The following is a 22,956-nucleotide window of genomic DNA, read 5'->3' on the forward strand; positions in this document are numbered from 1 at the left end:
ACGTCATATCCCAGATGAAGCAATTGCAGATTAAGGGCCTCGCTCAAGGGCCCAATGGAGTAGAGTCACTTTTGGTGTTTATTAGATTTGAACCGACAACTTTCCGATTGCTGGTGCAGATCCCTAGCTTCAGAGCCACCACTCAAGAAGGTGCTATACTGTATAAAATAAAGAAACATTCTTATTAATCACACACTCTAATTTAAAAACATGAAGATGTATTGTGTTTGTTTGTTAACCTGCTGTGTGTTGGCATGTAAGGAAGTGATGTGGTAAAAGCACATCAAGTATGGCATAACACAACCCACTGGGAGAACATCATCTATCTGATCCTTTAGTCACTTTCAGAGTCATTCAGTTTTTTTTTTTTTTGTTTTTTTTTTATTTACTGTATACACATATACAGTTAGGTCCATAAATATTTGGACAGAGACAACTTTTTTCTAATCTTGGTTCTGTACATTACCACAATGAATTTTAAATGAAACAACTCGGATGCAGTTGAAGTGAAGACTTTCAGCTTTAATTCAGTGGGGTGAACAAAACGATTGCATAAAAATGTGAGGCAACTAAAGCATTTTTTTTAACACAATCCCTTCATTTCAGGGGCTCAAAAGTAATTGGACAATTGACTCAAAGGCTATTTCATGGGCAGGTGTGGGCAAGTCCGTCGTTATGTCATTATCAATTAAGCAGATAAAAGGCCTGGAGTTGATTTGAGGTGTGGTGCTTGCATGTGGAAGATTTTGCTGTGAACAGACAACATGCGGTCAAAGGAGCTCTCCATGCAGGTGAAAGAAGCCATCCTTAAGCTGCGAAAACAGAAAAAACCCATCCGAGAAATTGCTACAATATTACGAGTGGCAAAATCTACAGTTTGGTACATCCTGAGAAAGAAAGCAAGTACTGGTGAACTCAGCAAAAAGACCTGGATGTCCACGGAAGACAACAGTGGTGGATGATCGCAGAATCATTTCCATGGTGAAGAGAAACCCCTTCACAATAGCCAACCAAGTGAACAACACTCTCCAGGGGGTAGGCGTATCGATATCCAAGTCTACCATAAAGAGAAGACTGCATGAAAGTAAATACAGAGGGTGCACTGCAAGGTGCAAGCCACTCATAAGCCTCAAGAACAGAAAGGCTAGATTGGACTTTGCTAAAGAACATCTAAAAAAGCCAGCACAGTTCTGGAAAAACATTCTTTGGACAGACGAAACCAAGATCAACTTCTACCAGAATGATGGCAAAAAAAAAGTATGGAGAAGGCGTGGAACAGCTCATTATCCAAAGCATACCACATCATCTGTAAAACATGGTGGAGGCAGTGTGATGGCTTGGGTGTGCATGGCTGCCAGTGGCACTGGGACACTAGTGTTTATTGATGATGTGACACAGGACAGAAGCAGCCGAATGAATTCTGAGGTGTTCAGAGACATACTGTCTGCTCAAATCCAGCTAAATGCAGTCAAATTGATTGGGCGGCATTTCATGATACAGATGGACAATGATCCAAAACATACAGCCAAAGCAACCCAGGAGTTTATTAAAGCAAAGAAGTGTAAAATTCTTGAATGGCCAAGTCAGTCACCTGATCTTAACTCAATTGAGCATGCATTTCACTTGTTGAAGACTAAACTTTGGACAGAAAGGCCCACAAACAAACAGCAACTGAAAGCCGCTGCAGTAAAGGCCTGGCAGAGCATTAAAAAGGAGGAAACCCAGCATCTGGTGATGGCCATGAGTTCAAGACTTCAGGCTGTCATTGCCAGCAAAGGGTTTTCAACAAAGTATTAGAAATGAACATTTTATTTCCAGTTATTTAATTTGTCCAATTACTTTTGAGCCCCTGAAATGAAGGGATTGTGTTAAAAAAATGCTTTAGTTGCCTCACATTTTTATGCAATCGTTTTGTTAACCCCAATGAATTAAAGCTGAAAGTCTGCACTTCAACTGCATCTGAGTTGTTTCATTTAAAATTCATTGTGGTAATGTACAGAACCAAAATTAGAAAAAAGTTGTGTCTGTCCAAATATTTATGGACCTAACTGTACCTGTATATAATGTGCTTTCCATTGACAAGCTCAGAATGGTGTGTACATTTAAGAAAAATCTACCATACTTAAAAAATTAAAGCTTTTCAGGGTTATGCATTGGCTAGTGCTTCCAAATCACAAATCCAGCATTCTGGGTTCAAATCCCACACCTGCCACAATCTGCATATGTCTTTGTATTTTTTTTTTATTTAGGATTTTTTCTCTGTCATAACGGCAAGTGTATTACATTACCTCTTGATTCTAAACTGACCCCATCTTTATGTGAATGGACTCTGGGATGGACCAGCACACAGCCCAGGCCGGGGGTCCGATTTATAAAACGTGTGTAAGCACAAAAAGAGGCTTGAAATGTGCGTACACAGCTTTACATGCAAACATTGGGGTTTATAAAAGAAAACTAGACTGGAAAGCTTTACAATATCTATGGCAACTCTAATTCATCTGTACGCAACATTTATGAGAAAGTGGGAAATGATGACACCCTTGATCAAGTAGAGAAATACAGCCAAAGCAGCTCAATGATGATTGACTCTTATAATAATTCATATCACTGAGCCATTATTGTAATGTGTGTTGATGTGGCAAACATATTAACCTCAGAAGTAATGAATGTGATGTATAGAGTCTATTTTTGTTCCCTTTTAAGAGGGCCCATGCTGCATATTTGCACTTAACAACTTTTTTGTTTTGGTCAGTTTATATAGCCTATCTATTGTCACTTCTCAGAATAAGAAACCAAAGTGCAGTAAAATATGGACATGATTCACTCCCTGGTTGTGGAAAGCTCTCAATCTCAGGCCCTACAGCCTATTCATAGCCAAAAGTTTGACACAGCATGGCTTGTTTGGAGTTGCTTGAAAACAATGCAAATGGTCACATACGATAGGAACAAGCTCTTAGGGATCAGTCTGATCTTTTTGCCCATAATGATGACTGGCTTATGAGCTGATTTAGACCATCAACAGCCATTCTCTTGGAACTCTGTGCTGAGTTGGCCCTGGCATTAGAAAGAAAGATTGCCTGAAATATTCAGTTTTTAAGAATGGTTGACTTTCTGGCAACAGGTACCGACCAGAAGGAACTGTCTGGCAGATCAGAAATATATCAGCCAAGCTTTAGATCCAGCATGCCCACTGTTTTGAAAGCCGTAAATCTTTGATGTGATGCTACGTTCAGTTTCTATATGGTCTGGTTATACAGTACATGCCAACTTAAAAAGGCAATTTGCAAGCAGTGTCCAGTTTTTCTAACATGATTGTGGCAATTTACAGTACTCATAGACCGATTACCCTCAACATTAAAACCAGTAACAGGTGAAATAAACAACATTGATTATTTCATTATAATGGCACTTGTCAGTGGGATAGATATATTAGGTAACAAGTGAACAGTCAGTTGTTGAAGATGATGTGTTGGGAGCAGGACAAAATGGGCAAGCGTAAGGATCTGAGCGACCTTGACAAGGGCCAGATAGTGATGGCTAGGTGACTAGGTCAGAGCATCTCCAAAACAGCAGGACTTTTGGGGTATTCTCAGTATGCATTGGTTAATAGCTACTAGTGGTAGTGGTCCAAGGAAGGACAACCAGTGAACCGGCTGATGTGTGTGGGGAACGGAGGATAGCCTGTCTGGTCCTATCGCATAGAACAGCTATAGTTGCACAAATTGCTGAAAAAAGTAATGCTGCCCATGAGAGAAAGGTGTCAGAACTCAAAGTGCATTGCAGCTTGCTGTTTATGGAGCTGTGTAGCCACAGACCAGTCAAAGTGCCCATGCTGATCCCTGTCCACCATGGAAAGTGCCTACAATAAGCATGTGAACATCAGAACTGGACGTGGAGCAATGGAAGAAGGTGGCCTGGTTTGACAAATCAATTTTTCTTTTAGATCATGTGTAGGGCCAGATGCATATGCATCTTTTACCTGGAGAATAGATGGCAGCAGGACACACTATGGGAAGAAGGCAAGTCGATGGAGGTTGTGTGATGCTATGGGCAATACTCTGTTGGGAAACCTTGGGTCCTGGCATTCATGTGGATGTTACGTTGATGCATACAACCAACCTAAAGATTGCTGCAGACCACATAGACCCCTTCATGGCAATGGTATTCTGTAATATCAGTGGGCTCTTTAAGCGGGGTAATGCGCCCTGACAACCTGCAAAAATTGTTCAGGAATGGTCTGAGTAACATAACAAAGAGTTTAAGGTGTTCAAGCATCTCAATCTAATTGAGCATCAGTGGGATGTGCTGGAAAAACATGTCTGATCCATGAGGCCCCAACTCACAAATTACTGGACTTAAAAGACGAGCTGCTAATGTCTTGGTGCCAGATACCACAGGACACCTTCAGAGGTTTTGTGGAGTCTATGCCTTGATGGGTTAGAGCTCTTTTGGTGGCACAATGGTGGTTTAAATGTTGTGGCCAATCAGTGTTTTGGAATATAGGGCACCTAGTGAGCATGAAGCTGCTTCTGTTAATCTTCGGCAGTTACACAACATTAATACACAAATCATCTGTGATTCCAAAAGATGAGACAGACAAACATTATGGCCATGTGACTTAGGTAAACCAGTGATTCATTTATTTTGAGGCAAAGTAGTGTTGATCAGGCAACTGGTGTTTCATACAGCCTGTGGTATTCATTGTAATTATTATCACATCATCACATATACCAGAAGATCAGACACTGGTGCTTTACATTATACCTCGACCCCAGAGTGCAGAGGAGAGACACTTCAATGCCATGCAAGTGCATCATAGGACTCCTCTAATGCAATTGGTGGTGTCTGAATGCATCAAGTGGGAGGTTTCTCTACCAGCCAATGAAGTTCTGAGCTGTGGAGGAACAAGAGGAGAGATGATCAGGTGAGAGCGCTAACCCCAGGTCTGGCTGATGAATAGCACTATTTGAGCCTGTAAATTGTCACACATGTGTGACAACGGCTTGGACGTGATAAAACATTTAAACTGTTACGTATGAAGGCAAGGCCATAGCACAATTTCTCCACGAGCTGTGAGATGCATTACTCTTCATGTTCACCACACGGATTTGATGAATATGTCAGAATGTTTTTATTAAATTGATTGTCTGTAAACTGTTGAGGAATGAGTGTCACTATTGGGACTCTTTAAGTATATCTTAAATAGAATTTGACCACTAGTGTGGTAGATGGCTGAAGTCTCTGGAGAATTTAATGATAGAATAAAGGAGGATACTTATTCATGCTCAACATTTGCAGAAAGTTTTGTTTTTCTTACTGATTTCAATTAAATCTAAGCACAGATTGGGCTGATAGAGAGCTGTTATTCAATTTGGCAGTCTGATCATTTAAATTGAAGGAAACTGGAGCAATCTCATGAAAACACAGCTAGAGCATTAAACCTCTACTCAAAAAGCACCTAAGCCCGCCAGTGTCATATTGCTGTTAATTGGCTGTGCAGCCATTCACATTGATGCAAATAACAACACAAATATTCTCAAACAGCTTAATCCAGTTCAGGGTCGTAAGGTGCTGAGCAGCTTTGGGTGCAATGTAGGATCGCATGTGCAAATGCTCACATTGGTCCAGTTTGGAATGGCCAGTTAACCAAACCTTCACATTGTCATTGTTTGAGGAGAACCCATGTGGACAACTGCTGGGCAAGAGATTTGAGCCTGGGTCAGAGAGACAATGAGGCAGCAGTGCTAATGGCTCAGATAATACGCAGACTCAATATTAGTGTACTGTATAGCATTTTTGATTATAAAACCACCTGTTGAGTAATATATGATGCTTAAATAACGTGAGGATGACAGTTGATTTAAAAATTTAAGGATGGTGGATGATTGGTACTTAAACTGGGGAGTGGGAATGATTTAAAGTGAATGACTGAAAACCAACAAGAGATGATGGTAATGGCTGCCAGATGGAACAGTAAGAAATGCTGCTGCCCTTGGATTTTCACTGTAAGCTCAGTACATAATGTAGATAAGAATGACTTTAACAAATAAGATTTAATTATTTACAATGAATCAAGTGTGTGAAAAAGTCCAAATTCGTGTAAGTAGATCTAATTTGTGGTGTTTATCAGAAATGTGATTATTTACTACATGAGATAGATGTACATACTGTAATAAGCAAGAATAGTTGCATCAAATATTTGAAATATTAAAATGTGTGCTTCAATTTAAATGCTTGAAGCCTAAATATTTTTGATTGTAATAGGAATGTGTCATTCTTCACCCTATGATAGTGGTCCACAGAGGGCTAGAGCCCTAGTAAAGGATCAGAAATCAAAAATAACATCATACTTATATTGCTGACCTTGAAATAATCTAAAATGATATGCCACATGCTTATCTTTAAAATTTGTGATTTTTAACCTTTTGGTACTGGCTCTTAGAGAGTTATGATCACCCGTAAAGAATCATATATAAAAAATATTATTTTTGTGATCAGCAAACCCAAAATGGCATAAGATTACACTCCAGTTGCCTGTATGCATTACCAATCCCCATTTTTTCAAAGTTTTGTGAAAAGAAGTAACTTTGATCCCTCGTAGCCCACTGGGGGAATGGTAGATGTGGCTTTCACAACTTCAAGTTCTTCTGATCATTTTTTTTCTGAAAACAAGTCAAGTTGGGGAGCATGCACTGGCACAGTGGGTTGCCGCTCCCACCACACAATGAAACAACTCGGGATCCCGGTTGGCAACCCCCAGGCAGACATGCGGTCCAGTCCCACTCTCCGGAAAAGACCCTCTATCTGCCACAGCCAGGTGTTACGTGGGTGACCCCTTGGCCTGGTCCAGCCACTCGGTTCCCCAACAATGAGGATCCTACGAGCTGGATCACCCTTGAGGAAATGCGCCACATAGCCATAGTGTTGTAACTGATGCTCCCTCACAATGCAGGTAATGTGCCTCATTTGGGACTCCATGAGCAAATGCTCGTTCAACACAAAGTCAAACCAATGGTACCCAAGGATTTTCCGGAGAGACACAGTACCAAAGGAGTCCAGTCTTCATCTCAGGTCACTGGATAGTGTCCTTGTCTCGCAACCATATAGCAAGACAAGAAGCACCAGGACTCTAAAGACTCGGACCTTCATCCTTTTGCATAGATAGTGGGAGCGCCAAGCACTCCTTTCCAGCGACCTCATGACCCCCCATGCTCTCCCAATCCGTCTACTGACTTCATAGGAAGACTCACCAGAGACATGAATGTCACTGCCAAGGTAAGTAAACCTCTCGACAAGGTCGACACTCTCTCAGCAAACAGACACACTGCTAATGGCTGTGCCCAAGAGGTCATTAGTGGCCTGGATCTTGGCCTCAGACTCCTTGCTCTGTCTCTTGAGCACCCCAATCAGAGCCTGCATTGACTCCATGAAGATCACAGTATCGTCAGCAAAGTCAAGATCCATGAATCTTTCTTCACAAACAGATGCCCCACAGCCGCTGGACCCCATGACCTTGACCAATGCCCAGTCCATACAAGCACTGAACAGAGTAGGCATAAGAACACACCCCTGACAAACCCCAGAATCAACAGGGAAAAAAACAGAGGTTCTGCCTGCACTCTGCACAGCACTCACAGTACCAGTCTACAGGCCGCTCATGATATCCAGCATTCTTGAGGGGATCCCATGAACCCTCAGGATGTCCCACAGGGCATGACTCTTTATTATAATGCTGTAATTTCTTGTGTATCTTTATTATAATGCTGCAATTTCTTGTGTAAAGTATGGTCCAAAAATTGAGAGTTTGTCCCAGAGTAAATAGGAGGGAACCCCAAAAAGCTCACAATTTGTATAACTAGACATCAAGACATGTTGGACTGTATATATATATGCATTTTCTCATACCAATAAGTCAAGATGAACCAGACAAAAGAAAAAATCTGAAGAGATATTAAAGCATTCATAAGTGATTCTTATGAACACAATACTGAAGTTTTTTAGACTACGGTAATTCACTTGCGATGATTTAGTAAAATTGTTCACGACCCTGAACAGGATTGTCTTCCACAGGACAGTCCTCTATTGTGGACAGCTAGGCTGGTGCAAGGTGCTGCAGGCGATACTTAAGCTGCGCTGGTCAGTACAGTCTGGTATGGAGCGGCAATATGCAGAAATGGTCACTTTTAGCCAGCTGCTCACATCACAGGACGGTTTATTGAAGCGCAGAACACTGTGAAGCAAGCGGCTATCTTAAAAGTAGAAAGTAAGGCAAAAGAGACCAACGATTGTCGCCTATAGGTGTCTCAACGGAATTAATCGACAGTATGTACTTTTGTGTCCCGTTAAGTTACAGTGAATCTAAGAACAGATTCTCGATTCGGCAGCTTCCTAAAGACCTCGCCGAGTTATTTGAAACTGTCAAGATCAACACTGCGGCACTGCCTGGAGTTCGAATTACTTTGGCAACATACGCGCGTACACTTGGAAAGTACAGGGAAAAAAATCTTCCTTTTATGAAATAAAATCTAGTTTTTCCTGCGCTATTAATACTGCGCCTGGACGATGCTATTTAAAGGGTGACTTTAGAATTTTGCAGGTACTGTCCCTTGTCGCATCACGTCAGCGTCAAACGCACATATAAGTAACAGTGAGAAGATGAGCCGCTCATCGGCGAGCATTTCGATCATCAGGTCGCAGGCTGCGGCACTGATTGCGTGAATATATTTAATCGCTCTTTAATGGTTTTAATTATTTCTCTTAAACTGCAAGCAACTGTCTTTGAGGTTTTGTGCGTGCGCGAGAGAATGTGAGTAAGTTCTGAGATGCTCGGAATTTCCTAAACCTGTGACCCCTCTGACCTACCGCTTCGCGGAACAGCCACCCCCACCCTTTTTCCTTCCATACCCCGTCCCCTTATCTGGCCCGCCTTCCCACCTCCCCCCCCGACCTCCTCGGGGAGGGGTCTCCGATTTCGGGATACTCCGAACAGAAAAGGTTGGGAAATTAAGAAGAAAGTAAGCACGCTGTCCCGGTATAAGGACGACGTTGAGCAGGTCTGTGGAAGGTGTCTGCTGAAGGCGAATTCGGATGCTTATGTGCGCGTAAGGAGGAAGGCGCACTCGCACGGGAGCCATGGATCGGCATCGCGCGGGTGTTTGTGTTCTCCTGATATTTGGGGCTCTGGCTGCGAGACTCGGCGCGAGGGCGCTGCAGCCCTACATGTGAGTACCGGGTGACAGTCGGACGGAGTGCCAAGTAAATATCCTGACGCGGAAGATGTGGGCTAAAGAGGATGGGAAGGAAACGGGAGTGAAAGGCGCTATATGAACCAACAGTCGGGCGTTGACATGGCAAGTGTAATATAGACGAGTCACATTGCAGTAGGATGAACGGCTAGTTTACTACACAAGGGTACTGCTTCTGATGGCTCAACTTATAGAAGAGCGTGCAGACCAAGCTGTGATAGCTACCTGCATAGGTGTGTCCAGCGTACTGTAGTGTTACAAGTCCATTACTTCATTTCATACGAATCTGCTATTGGCACGTCCATTGTTTACGAACACATTTAATTCATAAATCACAAGCGTCGCTCAAAGTGCTTTACAAGTAGTAAAAGAGAAATTAAACCTATACAAGAGGTAAAATGGAAGAATCACTGTTTACAAATCTCAAATGGCTAAAACTGTGACGAGTGACTGTATTCATTGTTCTAAACGTGCATTTCTAATTTTGGGAGATTTACATGCAGTAGCTGAATTATACTACAGTATATCCTCCAAGTTTAGTCTATTAAATGTTTATCTTGGCGTGTGTCAGACTGCTCCATAAATAAATATTACCATATTGTTCGGCTCAATGCGAAACAGACTTGAGAGGCATACAGCTCTGATAATTAAAAACATGGAGTGATATGCACGTTGTTCAGACCTCATAAAATAAGGATTTTGTTTATTTGTTAACAGTAGCAGAAAAGTTTGGTGTTCTTTTGAATGGCTCTTTATTAAAATTTTTAATGCTAATGTAGTTTATGTGTTAAAGTTACAGCACTGTTCTACACACTGTGTGCAAAGTTTATTTGGGTTTATTTTTAGTTATTGTGAGATAAAAACTATATTTGACATACAGTAGTACCATACTATACCAGACTCCACCCGAAGGTACATGGCATGGATGGAATAGAAAAATTGTCTGCATCCTGCATTTCTCAATTTGAACTACTGTGTTTAATTCACTCCGAGTCACACACTGGTGGAGAAAGAATGAGCTTTTAGATCAACATGGTAAACCCAGATTGTTGTGCAAAATCCACATTCTTGGCTTCCCATCCCAGCCTGGTCACTATTTGTGTGGAGTCTGCACATTCTCCTTGTGTCTACTTGATTTTTTGTACCTGGTTATCTTCTTGCATCACATTGACATTCATATTAATAGGTAACTCAAAACTGGCCCGTGTGAGTGTGCAAATGAGGGTGTTTTCTTGATGACGTCTTTTAATAGATAAGCGTCCTGTCCATGCTTGGTTCCTGCCTTACACTTAATGCTGTCGGGATGGGGTCCGTTTGACTCAGCACTGAACCGGATTAAATGGTTTTGGAAATGGATAGATGCAGTAATGTGCGAGAGAGTGGTTACATGTTGCATGTTGGTCAGAAATACAAGTAAAAATTTCACTCTACTCTTAACACACAACAATAAACTTGAACTTAATGATTGTGGTCAATGAGCAAGGTGCCTTACATGATAAGGCTTCTATCAAAAGCTTCATTCATTATGTATTCTTAAAAATAAAAGGGACAGAGTAGTTCTTTAGAGCAAAGTCGTAGGGGAACCATTTTTGGTTCCCAAAAGACCCATCCACGTCAAGGTTCCAGAAAAAAAAACTTTATTTATTTAGATTTGTAACGAGCTACGTACAGTAAATATCCATGAGTAGATGGAGACAGATTTGTGAAATACCAATGGGCCATCATTTTAAAAGCATTCTTGCGGCATACAATAACCCAAGCTAAATTCAGGTTTTCTTAATCTGTTACTATCCCGCTAGGTAGCTTGTCATTCATTAAGAATTTCATTTTTTTCCCTAAATATTAGGAACATCTTCAAAGCACAAAGAACCAACTTTATATGTAAAGAATCCACAGCAGAATGAAATGGTGCCTTGTCAAGCGATGGTTCAACAAGGAACCACACAACCCAGTAAAAAACCACAAAATGCCAGTAAAGAACCAGTATATTTAAGAGTATTGATAGAATTCCTAGATATGATGACTAATTTAAAAAGTGAGTTTCTCCCTCTCTGCAGTAGAAGAGAACAGATGAAAACATTTCCTTTGATGCATTGACCCCACTGATGTTGCACTAGTTGTTTTCAATAACAGCAGCATGTCTGCGCTAATGGGAATGACCCTATTTGTTTCCCCCAGTTAACACGGTGAAATTTAGCATTTTAAATCATGACCTTCAAAGCTGAATCCATAGGTGCTGTTCGTTAGTCTGACCTCAGTTGTGGCCCAAGACAGGTGGGTCTGGTCCTGTGCCAAGAGAATGTCTGTAATCGCTAACAGCTTTCTTGTTAGTGGTGTGGGTGGGATAAGTGGGACTCTCAAATCACTTAAGTCCAATTCACAGGCACTTGAGCAGCATACCGTTTAATTTGTTGTCAAAGCATCAAATTAAGGAACACACATATACTATATTATGGTAGTTGCACACTAAGCAAGTAAAACAAATTTTGGAGTACACATTTCCTTTAATGTTCTTTCCTTTTCTTTCAGACACTAGATGAGCTGACTGCTGGCTTGCGAATGATGGCATGCTTGAACATGCTGTAGATCGTGCAGTCCACACAGTTCCAAATTGTGTGATTTATGGGGCTGGGGCTGGGGTCAACTTGTGTGATCCGTGAATGACAGAAGTGTCCATGACTCGATTCTTATGTTTCTGAGTAGAATAGTAGATGTCTGTCTCTGCTTTCACCATTGTAGGCTTCTGGTCATCCCTTCTCTTGATTCTGTGGTGCCTGCCTGCTTATCATAATGGCTAACAGTTGGTCAAAGATCCTGTATTTGTTAAAGATCTTCTCTCCTTTTGTGTTTTTTAATTGTGAACAGACCCTCTATCTTTATTTTAGGGCCCTATAGCAAAGCAGTTTATATTTGAAATATGATTTTATTCTTCCCAGTGCTCTTACTGACTGATGAAAGTGGTCACCACTGATGATGGTGGGCTTCTTGACCATATGGAAGACAATAATTTCTGGGCCAAGTTGCATTTCTTAACATATTGTACACCTTGCTCTTCATTGGGTGACTGGAGGAGATACCATCTGAATATTTTTCTTCTGCAAGGGAGCAAGCAATGAATAATGTTTGTATTTCTTTCTGTTGGTCCTTTGGTTCCATCTGTAGTAATAGGTTGCAGAGCAGAAATAAGAAAAATATTATGATATAGAAAAGCCATTCAGGTCGGCACAGTTCATCAAGTCTGTCTCATTTGGTATGTCCAGAGTAAGCTAAAGTGAATTTATTCTGCCTTGCGTGATGAGTAATACCATCCCATACTATTTTCTATGACTGCTCAAGGATCACGGGGGTCTGGAGCCTATCCCAGCAAGCATAGGGTGCAAGGCAGGAACAGCCCCTGGATAGGGTACCAGTTTATTGCAGTGTGAACACTTTAATACACACACACACTAGGGCCAGTTTTAGTGTTGCCAATCCACCTAATCTGCATGTTGCTTGACTGTAGGAGGAATCCCATGCAGACACGGGGGGAACGTGCAAACTCCATACAGGGAGCACCTGGGACGTGATCCTTGGTCTTCTTCCCGTGAGGTAGCAGTGCTACCCCTGTGCCACCATTGTAGATTAATACTCCTTTAAGAGCACACACTTGCATCAGATTACTACTTCTAAGTTCACAGTTTTTAACATTAGTAAGGAATTTATCCATACATAAGTTAACATTTGGCATTCACCTTGAGTGCTGCCTTCTTATTTTTAATTTCTTTCCTCGCTATGTTTACTTTGCTTTGGTGAAGAGATTCAGCTCCTTTAACTTTTCCTCGCTGCTCTTTAGAACATTAGAACACTCTAGATGAGAAAAGGCCATTCAGCCCAACAAAGCTCACCAGTCCTATCCACTTATTTCTTCCAAAAAAACGTCAAGTCGAGTTTTGAAAGTCCCTAAGGTCTTACTGTCTACCATATTACTTGGCAGCTTATTCCAAGTGTCTGTTGTTATTTGTGTAAAGAAAAACTTCCTAATGTTTGTGCGAAATTTACCCTTAACAAATTTCCAACTGTGTCCACGTGTTCTTGATGAACTCATTTTAAAATAACAGTCTCGATCCACTGTACTAATTCCCTTCATAATTTTAAACACTTCAATCATGTCTCCTCTTAATCTTCTCTCAGCTATTTTAATTTCTCCTCATAATTCAACTCCTGTAGCCCTGGAATCAGCCTAGTTGCTCTTCTCTGGACCTTTTCTAGCTCTTACCTCAGTGGTGGAACTAGTCTGCTAACTCTTATCTGAACATCATCAAATGCTGCTGTATATTCTTATGAGATAAGAGGATGGCACCAGCACATGATCATTATGTGCCTTCATCAGTGTTTTATACCTCTTAAGCATAACTTGACTTGTACATCACAGACCTATGATGCCCGGTCTTCTGTATACCTGCTGCTTTATTGGGATGGCAGTGATAAAGATGTCTGAGCCTACACTTGAGTGTAATCCTACATATGGATGGTGGATGGTGACTCCAGTCCTTTTTATGATAGGATAACCATATATAAAAAGCATACATGTTTTAACTGCTTTGTTTCAGGAGCATAGGTTGATGAATGATAAACAGATTTTGGAAACAAAGGAACACCATACTTGATTGTCAACAGGCATACACAACAAGAGTTTCATTTTAGTGTATAGAGCCTTTACTGTATGTAAACATTAAATGTCATTATTGGTCATTAGGAAGGAAAAAAAAATATTTTCATTTACAGACCAGTGCAACACAAGTAAGATTTATCTTTTTCTTTCTTTAATCATGGATTGCTTTTTTGTTATTGTTTTTTGTCATGTGAAAGAATATAGTGTTTTCCTGATTTTGTAACATGAACAGCAATCATATAAACTTTTCAATTGCTTATCCAAATAGAGATTTACAGTAATGTTGCTTAATATCTGAATTAAATAAACATTGGTTATAAATGAGCACATACACCACATCTACTAAGCAATACACGTGAGCTGTAATTTCTCAAACTGTTGATGGCAAACACAGCAGCAGCAAACAAAGATTAAATCGACAGCTATATTTAATAATAATAATAATAATTCATTACATTTATATAGCGCTTTTCTCAGTACTCAAAGCGCTAGATTTATGACAGTATTGGTAACTGTAAGCAAATATAACATTTGAAGTAAAGTCTCCAGTTAACCTGTGAATTGTCTCAGGTATCACATTCTGTTTGGGATGAGAATTTTTGAAAAGCATCAAATTAGAGAACAGAGAAAGATCATCAGGGTACTGCAATGGACAATGACAAGTGTTGAAAGCAAAAATCCCCAGTGTATAGCTGTATGCACTTTGTGTTATTGTGGAAGATGAGTGCAGAGGCCGAGCAAATCAGCAGTTGATCCCTGCAAATATTTAACTCGCCAAAGCATGCCAGACGTTCAATGACTAAAGCATTTCTTTGGCATAAAGGTAAAGGTACATTGAATGAGATTGCAGGTTCATGGTGAACAATGGTAGCATCTGACCTCTGGTGTCAACATATGGGTCACTTGAGTGTGTATTTTGTAAAAATCATTGTTAATGTTAATTTTGCATTTGTTTCGTTTATATTTTGGTGAGGTAATTGGAAGTAATGCAGTGAGCACTTCTTTTGTGCTGCTGGTGCTGTAGCTACACACACAACATCACAGGAACCATTTTGTCAAAGGCATGTTTCAATTTGACAAGGCAGAGTTCCCTTGTCACGTCTTTGATGTTTGTGGTCAGAGTGACACTCTGTTTGTTTGTGGCAAATGTAGGGTAAGCAAGTAAAGAAATAAGAACCGGGTGGAAAAAAACACTTTAGAAAGAAAAACCTCCTGTGGTGCTAGAAAGGGGAAGAGTACATAAAAACATGCTGTTTAGAAAGAAGGTAAATAAAGCACCTGGTTTGAAAAATAATAAGAATAAATATACTGTGGTGAAACAACATCTTTTTGTTGTTCCTTGAGTTGAGATTTTGTCTTAGGCTTAGACATCTTATTTTAGCAGGATATTCTGGCTTTTGGTTGCATTTTGAATTTTCACTTTGGATTTGTCTGGCTGATAGGTGGCCCAACTCTATGACAATATAGCAGATATAAAAGGTATATGAGTCCTGCAGCAGGTGGGACCAACTTTCGTTTTATAATTTTAATTGCCTACCCATGGCACACATTAAATGGAGAGTGTGCAGCAAGGTTATTATAGTTTTGCCTTTTTATATTAGTTTTTATTTCTATATTTTTTCTGACCTTACTTAGAAATTCAGTTTAGTTTCAGTTTTCCTTCATTGTGTATTTTTAGTTTTAGTTTAGTTTTTATTTTACAAAGACATTTCTATTTTATTTTTATATATATTAGTTTCAGTTTTAGTAATTATAGTATGGTTAAAGAGCTACTATGGAATTTAGTTTTTGTGTCACAATGAGACAGAACTGTACACTTAACGGGTTTGGATATAATATGAATTTAATGTTGGTGGAAGCTTGCTACACTATACAACACACTTTACTATTTGGTTTTGTTTTGTCTTATAAAAACAAGCATAATCAAAACCAGGTACTGAATATGAACAATTTTACACAATTTTATAATTTTTAAAATATTTTTGTCATTTGTGCTGAACAAATCTGCACTGATATCTTGATATACAACAAGTGCAAAGAAAGGCGACATGTAAATCACTTTCTATTCCACATGCTTTACACGCGTATTCAGCTCGCTCTGTCACCGCAAAAACTGAGTGAACACCCGACCTCCATCACCAGCCTCCGTTCACTGGATGAATACGTGCGGGCTGCTCGTGGTGGATGGCTTTCAGTTTTAGAGTTAATAGTTATAAGGGTTAAAAACTAACAGCAAGAATATTCATTCAAAAACGAAAACTAAAATTATGTTTAGTAAATTATTTTATTTCAGTTAGTCTTTCCAGCTACTTTAATAGTTTCGTTTAGTTTTAGTTTTTCAATTCAGTTTTGTTAATTATTTTATTTCAGTTTACAAAAATGTTTTTTTAATCATAGTTTCAGTTTTGATTTTACTTTTCGTTAACTATAATAACCTTGGTGTGCAGGGCATAGTTGCAAAAGGCCTGAATGTAGTTAACAATGATAAGCGGTGTAAAACAATTAAAAATAGCTGTCACAATACCATGTGTGCCCGAGAGAAGGAATGACAGGTCTCGTGATAAACTTTGGTTGTCCCATGTAATCCAACGTAAAGTTCAACAAAAAACAAACGCTTTGTGGCATTAGGCGTCTTGCCTTCAGACTTACAAATAAGCAAAAAAATGCGACTTTAGCTGTTGGATCAGGGTCTGTTTGCTCAGGTGTTTTGTCCTGTGGGTTTCTCTTGCCAAAGAAATGCCTCCTTCTGGGCAGCTGGGGTTCTAATTGTCAGAGAACTGGAAGGGGCGGGGCTAAGTGCCCTCTCTGGGCGGTTTCTTGGTGCTGTGTTGAGAGAAGGAGAGGCACTTATAGTGACAGCGCCCCCTCTTGTCCTGGCAGGTTATTAATACCTCGATCAAGCTCGTGAGGAGATCTTCTGACGTGCATGCATGACACATCCATAGTAGGGTTGTCATGTTACCAAATTTTCAAACTTTGATCCGATACTAGGGGTACTGCAATTCGATACCATTTTCAATATCCTATAAATTATATAATGTAACTCAATAACAAATGTATTTATATAATTGCAGTTCTGTATGCATTAAAATATTGATGAAAACAAATAATAGAAGTTTCAGTTATTAAATGCAACTATTTGAAGTAGTGCAATCTTTTGTAAAAGATAGGTTCTGTAAACAATAAAAAGTAAAGAAGTTTAAATCAGGTCAACAGTTGTCTTACATTGATGAAAACAAATGCTGTTACTAAGATAGTACAGTAAAATATCACAAATATTATTAAATGTTAATGGAATAAGTATTGCATTTTGTAAACAGTACACATAAAAATATTAAACACTAAATAAACATTCAAGTTAAAAGAACATTAATGCAGTCTTTTGTAAACAATTGTCCAGAAAAGTAACACTCAAACAGACCACTAATACACTTAAAGGCTTTGCATAAATGCCAACTGTACACAAGGCATTTTTGTTTAAATAAACTACAATGTCCTTGTAATGTCTAAATGTCTTTTAAGAAAGTCTGGCATGCCATTGTGCTCTTCCACGATGCCGCAGTGTGCCATTGTTGAGATGAAAATGAGCCCTGACATACTAATACTGAGTTCCATTTACCTCAGAACTGGGAATGACGTCACACCCGAGTTGAACTCATTCAAGTAAAACATCTGGAAAACCAATACAGGCGCATCCAGGAAAACCTTTGTTGTACTTGCAACATTGGAAAATAAAGCAATTGATAACTTGTATTATGCAGTATTTTGTGTATCCAAACACTGTGGCAACAAGTCCACAGATAGTGATTGGACAGCACTGTGTGTATGATTGATTTAATGAGACACAAATTGACAGAAGTGCTAATAAACAGTGTAATTCTACAGCTTTCACTAAAGTTTGCAATGTATGTCACTATTTTGGATTGATGTCATGATCTGAAATAGGACAAACTCAGACTTGACAGACCAGCCCTGAGTTACTGAGTTGCAAATCTGACTTGTGAGAGCATTCTAGTTGAAAACTCCGACTAGAAACTCAGAAATTCTAATTTCCTTCAGATGGAATGCTGCATTACCACATGCAGTATACAGTGGAAGTGTACAAACACACCAAGGTATACCACCACTGTTTATTCAATTCAGCATTAAAAAGTTATAGAGCGTTGCATTATATAGTGAATGTAATGAAATGTAATTTTAAAATTGCAAGGAAGAAAGTAATGCGCTATGGCTGAAAACTTCACAGCAAGGGTTTAAAAATCGAGGGAACGACAGAGAGCCCTGTAGTGCCAAACAGTGCTGCTCTTGAATAAACAACACAGAATAAAAGTGCCGTGCAGGTAAAAATTATTGAAGATCCCTGACTTGATGTGTTAAATGTTTAACTGGCTATAAATAACATTTTAACCTGTAGAAAAAAATAAACCTTGCATCCCTACTTCAAATGCAACAGTTTACAGGTTTATCCTTAATTAGTTTTTCTGAAACTTAGAAATTAGGTACCTCTTGATTTTTTTTGTATTGACTTGCTTGCAATTCTTGCATACAGGCTTGCTAACCATCCCGATATTCTACAAGCTGAACTATTTCCAGATGCCATTCCAGCTGCCCTCTTTGTCAGTTAAGAATGTTGGCGAAGGCTCCGATGGTGCTGAAATTGCCATCTTGTTAACTCTTGTGAGTGGATGGAAATGGGGCTGCAACTGGAGCCATGGCAAACTGGAAGTGATTTTGTGATGTAGGCTGTAGAATTGATACAATGAAAAATGAGCACTGAGGTCATTTAAAAATGTTAAAATTGATATTTATCAATATTTTGATACTTTTGACAACCCTAATGATGTGACACTTGGTAACCTTAATGATGTGAATGGTGACCCACACCTATGTGTGCTGATGTCTAAACTTTTTTCCTGTTATTGTTTTTCAGTAGACATTTTTCACAATGACACATACCAGATCATTTGCTTAAGACATGGAGAACTCAATCTGTTCAAAAAATGCAGCCTTACCAAATGACTCAAATAATTCTAAATGTAAAAATAGACATCAGCTGCATGGTTGAGAAGACAACTGAAACTATTATTGGTGTGGATAAACTGTCCTTCTCTACTGTTATTAAACGTACAGTTTAGTTTCAGGTGCCTCTGTCATTTTTGTACTCTTTCATTCCCCAGGCTAAAATTTTCTGCTGTCTGTAGTTTAAAAGCTCCCCAGCCAGACAAGATGATATGAGCCTTTGGTTTTGTATGTTATAATAAAGAAGTGGTTACCTAATTACAGATGGGATTGTCTTTTAATATCCTTAAAACAGCTGGCTTCTTATGGTATTCTCAGTCACATGATGTAGCCACTGTGTAAATGCTTCTGAGAGGAGTTGAGTACCGGTAGTATAGTTGAGCCATTCAAGGTTGGGGGACAATCGGTGTACTGTATTTGCCAGGTTTATGTAGCATTTGCAGTTACCAGGTCATATGAAACACAATTGACAAAAATTAACTGGGGGGCTTATTTAAAAGATAATAAAACAGCCACATTATCAAGGGCGTATTCATTAAAAATACTGCACTTTGCTGACTGGAGTCCAATCGCTGTAATCCATGATGGATTATTTTTTCTCAGTATCTTTAATAAACAGGTAACATTAGCTTATCCCAAGAACTGCATTTAAATGAATAAACTGGGAAATTAAGGCACCACAAATCAACAGGCAAAGAACCGTCAATGGAAATGGGCAGAAGTCAAAACCAAAAAAGATTAACTACAAAGGGTATCAAAGCCCATATCAAAGCCATTGAAAACATAATAATAATAATAATAGTAATAATTATTATTTTTATGTGCAAAGTATTGATTCCATTGTACGATTTCTTACTGACATTCCCATAATATCCAGAAACCTGAACACAGAGTAGTGTGACAATATCTTATATTGGCAGGGAGAAATTGCATAACATGTGACATGACCGGTAACAGGCATAGTGACTATAAACAACATGGCCATGTCAAAACACGTGAAATGGCAGCACCTGTAAAAATAATCTAAAATACAAGTTGTCAATGCAAAAACTTTGGTTCCGTCCACACTACCACATTTTCATTTAAAAATGCAGAGATTTGTCTCCTGTTATGGAACAAAAGAGTGGAGGAGTTCTCAAGAGAAGTCTGGGGATCAAACGGGCCCCACAAAGTCCGGAACTGAAATAAGCGCTTGGTGGTGCAAGAACGTAAAACATGCTTGCCAGCTGCCTGGTCAGCCTGCACGGCTTGTCTATTTTAAATTCTCTATTGAGCTGGTCAGGATCGGGGATCTCTTCTCATTTGATGCTATTCATTCCAGGGACGTCAGTACTTGTAGTTCTTAACTGGAACAGGTGAAGTTTCTCATAGGGCTCAGTTGACCTCACTGGGCATTTTGTTGAAACTGCAGAGGGAAAAAGAGATGATAAAGTTAGTAGCAGCGCCCCCCTCTTACCCAGAGGTGGTATTATAAGCATCAGAATAGTCCAATGGGACACTCCATTGTCATTTTTCGTCCACATTAGCACAGTATTTTCCACCCCCAAAAACGAAGACTATTAAACTGGATACTCTCATAAACACAGTGTCAGTGTTGTAATGTGTATGAGTGAAAACGATACTCTGATCGCCCTCTGGTTGGTTTATGTTTATTTTGGGGCCCTTCCCTGATATGATTCTACTCATTACAATGTTTAATTTACTGAGTGGTCAATTTTCATGGAAGAAAAAATTATTCAAATAGAACAGGCACGTAAGTGTTGCTTTCCATGGTGCATGTTGAGCTGCTTGCCTGTATGCATCCAAATTGTACAGTTTGAATGTTGGATACCTGCTCAAAAGGCAAATAATTTACTGGCGACTACAGTTTTGCAATTAATCCTGTGGCCAGCAATGTTACCGTTTTAGTAAAAACTTTACAGCCCTGTGAAAATCAGATTGTAAATAGCGTAACAGACAGCCTCTTAACAATCTTTATTACTTAAACTTAATCTGTTCAGTAAGGAGTGCAGCAAAATTAATAACAAGATGTTAATGAAGTGGACGGGTGTAGAATGCAGCCGGGCTCACAATATAACAGGACAGAGAGATTCACAAAAGCACAGTGCGGTAAAGTGAAGAGAGAGACACATGCAGGTATGTACGCATTTATTCATTTTCTATATTCAGTTAGTTTTACAAATGTTTAGTACAGGATGTGCTTCAGTTGCTGTTTACTGCCTATAATTATCTTGCAAATAACAATATTCCCCTTTTTTTAGTGTCACATAAACATTTGTGGTGTTTTCCTTAATGACAACATGAATATTGTCAGTTCTTAAGACTTTTACTTTCAACTGTAATCAGAGCATTGATGTGACATGGGACAATTTGCTGCTCTTCCTTTAATAATTTTTGTAATTTTCTCTATGCTGTAAATATTCTATCAGTGTCCTGTTCAAGCTGATAGCTGTAAAGGTGCATAAAACACAAATGGATCTGATTTTCACGGGGCTATGAATTTTTCACTACACAAAACAAAACAATATATACAAAACCAAAAAGCAAATCCAAAAATAACAGTATTAGGCTTTGTTCTTCAAATATTTAGGGAAAATTCATGTATGATTTCTTCCTGCGATTTTCAGTTCATTCATCCAGATTAAAATAATAAAAACCCAGAGTCTGTCCTGACAGCTTCAGGCACAAAACAGAAGCCAATCCTAGGTGGGATCTTGGGATACTTGTCGATTACCATGGAAGGGTGCTGAATCCACAGAGCTCTGAATTTTGGAGGTTACCCCTCAGTCTACAGTCATGCCTGCAGTTATAAGTTTATTACAGATTGGTATGGAACCCAAATTATTTTTATCATAATAGTTTAAGGCAAGAACCAAATCTGGATGGCTTACCAGTGTATCTTATTGCACACATGCATGCTGTCACACCTAACCAGTTAACCTAAAGAAAACCAGAGTACCCAGAGAAAACCCAAGTTCATAAATGCCTGAACTCTACATGAACAGTGCTGGTGATGGAAATTGAATCCTGGTCCCACAACAGCAGTACTTAACATTGTTCCTCCATACTACTTCTGTATCTATCTATAGATAGATATGGATATTTAAAGTGAAAAAAGGGGTATTCCTGCTGCAGCATTTTCCAGAATAAGGCCAAAGAGACCAATGTGTCCCACAAACAAAAATATTAGTCCGAAGGAGGATAACAAACATCCTTCTCTCATTTCCTGTTTCTCTATCTTTCTACCCAGGTCTTTTCTTTCTCAAGAGTTGAGTGTTGCCCCCAAATTCTCGTGCTGACTGTACACTCAAAGTAACTGTGATCTAGTGTCTGTATCACTTCTAACCATGCTCTGTCACCACCTTTGGGGTTTGGGCAACCATAATTTTTCAAGAAGAACACCAAGATATCCTTGTAAGCTTAGAACTTCAGATGGTCTGAAAGACTCAACAGCCTCTCTCTTTACTGTTTAATTGATAGCCTGGGCCTATTTCTAGGACTTTTGTAGCCTCTGGCACCCAGGTACAACCAAGTCGGTACCCTCAAGTTCTCTCCAAACCAATATTGACAACAACAAATCAAAAATACTTGAAAATAAACATTTATTACAAAAAAGTAAATACTGTATACAGTAGGTGTGATTTCTACAGTGACAAGAGAAAAACACAATGTAGAAAATAAAACAAAGGAAAAACAGTAAATGTGCTGCAGGTACCACTAACCTACAGGATAGTCCTCTGTCTTTATAGTGGGATGGCTGGTCCTTCTCTCATTACAGTACTTGCACAGACATTCCCATCTAACACTTCCCATACCCCTCTTCCAACACCTTTGACCTCTGTTTCGCCTTCCCTTCGAGGCCTTACCAGCACCTGTCCTTCTGACCCCAGCTCACCAGATTCTGTGCTTCAGTTGACTTTTTTGTTCTTTTTCTGTGGTCACTTTGCCTTGCCTGAAATAATATCTGGGTCAGGTGTGGATCTATATTTGGACCAGGGACATAAGGCTAGATTTTTGTGGCTCCTGGTGTCCCAACTGTCC

General features: G+C 39.4%; 1 protein-coding gene across 1 annotated transcript in view; it reads left to right on the forward strand.

The window, feature by feature from the left end:
• Positions 1-8,968: 8,968 nt before the first annotated feature.
• megf6b (multiple EGF-like-domains 6b) overlaps positions 8,969-22,956 on the forward strand; it is a 199,903-nt gene continuing 185,915 nt past the window's right edge. The window contains exon 1 of the mRNA XM_028807434.2: positions 8,969-9,221. Coding sequence (XP_028663267.2) covers positions 9,133-9,221 — 89 coding nt within the window. The 5' untranslated portion in view covers positions 8,969-9,132. The remainder of the gene's footprint in view (positions 9,222-22,956) is intronic.

The sequence above is a fragment of the Erpetoichthys calabaricus genome, chromosome 8 (genome assembly GCF_900747795.2).
Source record: "Erpetoichthys calabaricus chromosome 8, fErpCal1.3, whole genome shotgun sequence".
NCBI classification, from domain to species: Eukaryota; Metazoa; Chordata; class Cladistia; order Polypteriformes; family Polypteridae; genus Erpetoichthys; species Erpetoichthys calabaricus.